Source organism: Carassius auratus, unplaced genomic scaffold (assembly GCF_003368295.1).
Source record: "Carassius auratus strain Wakin unplaced genomic scaffold, ASM336829v1 scaf_tig00000788, whole genome shotgun sequence".
Classification (NCBI taxonomy): domain Eukaryota; kingdom Metazoa; phylum Chordata; class Actinopteri; order Cypriniformes; family Cyprinidae; genus Carassius; species Carassius auratus.
This window is the reverse complement of record NW_020523323.1, coordinates 217,465-223,458: the sequence shown is the minus strand read 5'-3', so window position 1 is coordinate 223,458 and position 5,994 is coordinate 217,465. Positions and strand designations below refer to the sequence as shown.

The 5,994-nt window shown below is 49.7% G+C and overlaps 1 protein-coding gene across 1 annotated transcript; it reads right to left on the bottom strand.

The window, feature by feature from the left end:
• Positions 1-2,841: 2,841 nt before the first annotated feature.
• Positions 2,842-5,494, bottom strand: LOC113069082 (uncharacterized). The gene has a single exon (XM_026242054.1). It carries the CDS (start codon positions 4,829-4,831, stop codon positions 2,921-2,923), a length of 1,911 nt encoding a protein of 636 aa, XP_026097839.1. The 5' UTR covers positions 4,832-5,494; the 3' UTR covers positions 2,842-2,920.
• Positions 5,495-5,994: the final 500 nt, after the last annotated feature.

Here is a 5,994-nt window from a genome sequence, read left to right as displayed (position 1 = left end):
GACATTGGTTGGAGAACCAGCTTCCTTTTGTGATCGGGGTAGCTGTGCATAAATGTCTTTTTAGTTCTTTCATGGCGTGTTCTTGAGCCTCTGACCAGACGAAAGGGCAGTCCTTTTTTAGCAGAGCTGTCAGAGGTCTGGCAATGTCCGAGTAGTTTTCGATGAACTGTCGAGAGTAATTGCATACCCCTAGAAAACTCCGCAGCTCAGGCTTGATGTTTCTGAATGGCATGAATGCGGTTTGACTGAGGTTCAATGCCTTGGGATCCGATGAGCAGGCCCACGTAGTTAACCTTAGTTCGGCACCACTGTCCTTTGTGGAGGGCGATCTTGGCTCCGGGGTGGATAGTTGGTTCAAAACATAGTCTATTTCTTCAGGTGGTCGGCCACCGTTGTGCTCTTCATGAGAACATCGTCTACATAGATCAGGTTGCCTCTCATTCTAGCGTCTGGCAGGCTTTGTTCAGAAAGATGTTGAATTCAGCTGGTGAGTTGGCGTAGCCGAACGGACACCTGTTGAAGGTGAACTGTCTGTTGCCAAATGTGAATGCCAACTTGTGTTGGTCTTCCGGGTGCACCGGAATGGTCCAGAATCCAGAGGCCACATCAAGTGTAGAGAAGATTGTGGCTCCTCTGATTCGGGTAGTTCTTGTTCTAGCTGGGTCATGGCCATCGTGACAGCGGCACCTGTTGAATTCAGTTTCCTGTAGTCAATGGTGGGTCGCCATTTGCCGTTAGGTTGAGGACGGGCCAGATGGGGGCTGAGTAGGTGCTGTTGCATGGACGGATGACCCCCTTTTCAAGCATAGATTCGATGATCTCCTGCACTGGTTCGTGTGAGGCGATGGGAATCTTGTACTGTCTGACAAAAGTGGGAGGAGCATCAGGGTGCGTAGGGATGCGCACCGTGTGGAGGTTGGTGAGACCACAGTCTAGAGAGTCTTTGGCAAAGGATTCTTTGAACTTATACAGAACTTGTCTGAGTCCTTGACGATCTGTATCGCTTTGAAGTGCATTAGCGTCTTGTAGAATTTGCTGCACTTGAGATTCAAAACCTGGGTAAGGCTCCTCCATCGGTGTGTCATCAGTCGGGTTGGCAATTGAGAGGTGTAGTAGGTTCATGAGCCTCACCGACGTTCTTGTGGGAGACTGTGTATATTGTGAGGTGTTCATCCTCGGTCAGCTCCGTCTGCACACTTGGTCTTTAGGCACCGACATAACAGATGTGATGGCAATGAGTTTGAAGGGTGCAGTGAACAATGTACTGTCTGTACTCCCTTCGGGTATCAGTGCGGGTGGAATGGGACCAATGACAGGTAGTACAAGTTCAAAATCATGAAAGTCATGGCTTACTAGCCATCCCAGCCGGTAGGCCTTGGGAATGTTGATGTCAGTTGCCGTGCAGTTGTTGAACAGGATGTAGACTACACGAGATGATACTTCAGTGAGGGGTGTGGCTTCCAGTGTGAGTCCGAGTTCCACACATTCAGGTGAGGGTTGGAAGAAACCCAGGGTGTGGTTTAAGGTTTGACCCATCGCATGTTGAGCCGAATAGCGACCCCTTTGGTGTAAGCTGGTACCACCGTTTCCTGTTCGTTGACTAAGTGCAGACTTCTGGGATGGTCTGCCCTGATATGAGGTTGTCATGGTTGATGGAAACGTGTGGCTGCAAAGTCAATGGGGCCCATACAACTTCATTAAAAGTGTCCACATGAGCCTTGAGGCGAATCAAGAGGTCTGCTCCAATGTAAACATCGTGTGGCAGGTCCGGAAGGACCAGGAAATAATGAGTCAGGCACCGATAATTCCATTTCACATGCAAAGCGCAGATTCCTCTAGCAGAAACCATTGAGGATGGGTGTGAGTTCAAAGGGAAACGAGTGCGCTTGCTGGCATAAGGGAGGTCAGGTGTCTTCTCAGTAATTGCATTGTACAGTGACAGACTAATGGCTGAGTTGTCTGCCCATATGGCCAGAATACTGTCCGTTGTTGTTATATCATGCAGCTGCAGTTCGGTTTTGACCTTGGGGCAGTAGGTATCAGAGTATTTAGTGGCCTTGAAGGTACAGAGGATCGAACTTGAGCCTTGGTTTGTTGTTGAGGCTGGATACCTATGGCTGGCTGCTGGGGTTCCCGTGACCTCTGTGACCCGACAGTCTGGCTCTGTGGGAATTCTCGTGACCTCTGTGACCTGACCGTCTGGCACCGGCGACCTGTGTGGTTGGAGGGGAAGAGGTTCTCGCACTTGAGCCCAGACTTTCAGCTGTTTGAAATCTAGTAAAGGCTCAAAGCGATCAAGCAGGTCTTTCCCGATGAGAAATGAATAATTGTTCATTGGTGAGACATAAATAGGATGTACTAGGCTCATAGGTCCGATCGTCAGGTGGATGGGAGCTACATTTCTGAGCTGGATGTCATTTTGGCTGTATGACTGCACATTCAGCTTGCAAGTGTGAAAATTTAGAGTTCGATTCTGTCTCTGAGCTTCAAATTTGAGCTTATCAAATAGTTGAGCCGAAATCAACGTGAGGTCTGAGCCTGTGTCCACAAGGGCTTCGAGTCAATTTCCTTTTCTAAAGTGATGGTTAGGTAGAGTTTCCGAGCCACTCCCTTCTCGATCAGGTTCCCCAGGAGTTTTGGTGTTGGGGCTTGTGTGTTGATCGATAAGCAGTTAGGGTATGTTTTGTGTGTTTCGTTGTGGGTACAGATAACCAAAACAGCACTTTCTGGCACCTCAGTGTGTGGGATGATGCTTTCTTGGTCAGGAGGTGCAGACGTCAGCTGGACTGAGTGGGTGTTGCTATTGTTTGATGAGGCAACAGCTAGTTCAATAGTTTCGTGGTTGACAAACAGTGTTCTGTGTGCTTGGTTCAGTTGTGGAGACGTTGGGAGTGGTGCTGGTTTCAGGCATAAGGTTTAGTCATGCGGTGTCTGGTTTATCCTTCTTGTCCTCCTTGTGAGGTTTCTGTTGAAGGAACTCTCTCAGTATTCTCAGAAGTTCTGCAGCTTCGGATGTGGCTGCACTTTCCTTTTTAGATGTGGGCTCAGCCTTGAGTTTCCAAGTATCACGTCGAGAGTGTTCCCCCTCCCGCCTCCCTGGGCTTGGTGTTCTGGAGGCTGGAGGTTGGCTAGTTCTGGGTCGCCGGCCGGCTTCCCAGGTGGCCCCCCCCTTTTGGTTATGGGAGGGGCGAGGCCGGTCCCAGGATATTCCAGAGCGGTCGTTCTGGTGCTTCGGACGGGCACCACCACCGCGACCGCGCTGCCCTCTGCTGGCTTGGAACGGTCTTGACTCTCGGTTGATGGGTGTATAACTGGGGTGCTGTTGGGCGCCCTCTAGGGTCAACTCTGAATGGGACTCAGAGACAGAGCAAATAGTTGGGTGTTTTACAGTCTTTTCTGACACAGTCTTTTGTTTGGTGTAGGCCTTATGTGCTAAATCACGTAACTGTTGCGTTGACATGCTACGCGGGCACGCTAACACTCCCAAATGGTGGCTGACAGTAGGATGGAGGTTTCGCAGAAACAAAGTTCGGAAGTTGACGTCTTCCTCCATGCCTGGTTCATTCCTCGCTCCGAAGTAGGCACGTCGCAGTCGGTTGTAGAAATTTGGTGGGGTTTCAAGTCGACCTTGCTTGAGGTCCATTGCGGTTACTAGCCCTTGGTCTGATTCTGGATCAGAGAATTCACGCACCAAAGCTTTTCGCAGTTGCTGGTAGTCCATTTTGACAGTCTCTGGTTGACGGTCTAAGAAACTGCGTACCTCACGACTGGACGTAATTCTGAGCAGGTACAATTTGTCCCAAGTGGTTACGTTGGTGACAGTTTGCAAGTGAAAGTCTATATCTTGTAAATAAGCGTGAATGTCGTGGCCTCCTGCAGGATCTGGGTTGAACGTAGGGATGTTTCTAGCCAGCTTGTCCAGTTCTTTTGGAGTTATGTGTCCGTGGCTGGTGACCCGGACTTTCTGGAAGGGTTTTCCTTCCCCCACTGCTGACAGGGGTTCGTGGAGGCTGGCTGGTGACATTTTGAAAAGCAGGCTTTCACCCCCTTTTCCAGCTCGAAGTTCTTGGCTGACACGCTGGGGTTCACTGGCCAGGGGAAACTCTGTGGAGTGTGTTTCCTCTTTCTGTTCACGTTGCAGGCTATAAGAATGTTTCAGTTCTCTGTGAACCATGTCAAGTTCATCTATTAGAGAGTCTTTACGCTGTGTAAGGTCGTGGATTTCAGCTCGGGCCATTTCCAGGTGATTTTCATAGGCCTTCACTTTAGCATCTCTTTCTTTCAGTTCGATTTCAGCCCTTTCAAGGAGAGCGTCACCTTGTCGGAGCTTTGCCTCGAGTCTCTCTCGGGTTTCTCTCTCCAAATGTTCTCTTTGGTCTGTGTCCAGACGAAGATTCTCCAGGGCATTTTGAAGTCTTTCCACTTCTTTCTGTAGTTCTGGATCTGTAGCGTTCTCTTTCTCGTGCTGGTCTTGGGTCTCGAGAAGTAGCTTATCTAGACGACTCTGGGTGTGGGCCTGATGCTGTAGGGCTTCCTCCACTCGAAGTCTCAGAGCCGCGGCTTCCTGCTCCAAGTCGTGGTTGCTCCTTTCGCTGATCCTTGCCTGGGCGATGAGGAGGTGAGCTAGGGTCCCTGTGATCCTGGCAAGTTCTTTGTGGGTGTAACTCTGCGTCGGATCGTTCGCCATCAGCTGGTCCATCTCAGTATCCAGTTGTCCCTGGCTCAAATGCTGCAGGTCACTGGTGTCCTTTGGCAGGAAGGAGGTCGTCATCGTCTCCAGCCATGTCGCTAGCTGATCCCAAGGGACTGCGGGACTGGATGCACGCGACATCTTGGCTCACTGCGGACAAGAGAAGCACAACACACACACAAAGAGGCCAATGCAAGTTCGTTCTCTGGTTAACGAGCTATCGTACGGCTATGCCGTCTCTAAGAATTTTGGCTAACTGATGCAGACAGTTAGACAGGGAGGCGGGTCCAATTAGGGTCGGCCCAAAATAGAGACTTGACAGGGGATAGCCTCGTGGGTCACCTGGTGACACCGGCTGCTCGGTTGTCGCTCTACTACTTAGCTCTCCTTGGGGTCTCTCGGTGAACTGCAAGAAACAGAATCACAACAGCATGCAAAAAGGTGAAGATAGGAAAGAGCACCGTGAAAACAAAACACCAAATAAATTGGTCTGCAATGAAATGGAATGAATAAGAACGCTAGAAGTGTTAGGTAGAGAATAAAAAAAAAATTAAGCCTGCTGTTTTTCACAAGAGTTTCTGCTAGGGGCCTACAGCACGTGCGGCTAGGGGAGTAAGAGACCTAGGAAAAGGGTGTGGCTTACAGAGGAAAATGGACCAAACACTTAACATAAATATCAGGGGGAATATCTAATATTCTGCGCCTTATAATAAGTGGATAGGTTTTATCACTTTTGGTTCACCTGGTGGAATCCAGCGGCACGGTCAGCCTCCCTGGCGCTCCCAAACACTCAACCGCAGTGTCCCTGGCCCTCCGTTACTCTGACGTTGCGCCCTCTCAAACAGCTTGTGACTTTTAACACAACCGGCAACACCAAGATGTCAACCGCCAGACAGCACTACAAAATTGGGCTGTTCCCCAGAACCCTCTCTTTAGAAAAGAAAGTGGGCCCCGATTTAGCCCCCGGTTTAGGTACTGGTCCCAGAGATTGCGTCGTGTGTCAGCTGGACTGATTGATCACCGTTGGAGTGCCAAATTGCTGATGTCTTCCACTGCGTGGCGCAAACGAACAGAGATAAGAGGGACCGAGTTTCACTCACGGCCAGTGTTGGCAACGCCGGTTGGCCCCCTTGCTCACTGGAAACCTGAGATGACTGTCCTATCACCAAAGGAGTTCTACAATCAAATACACAAAGGATGAACAAAGGAAGCTTAAAGTGAATTAAGGTTTGGTTTGTTTAATCATCAACTGAGTAAATATATATGTAGAAATGAGAGGTAAACAGCTTTACCTAATGATGATA

Coding starts and splice junctions, on each gene's coding strand:
- LOC113069082 (XM_026242054.1), bottom strand. CDS start 4,831: ATGTCGCGTGCATCCAGTCCCGCAGTCCCTTGGGATCAGCTAGCGACA.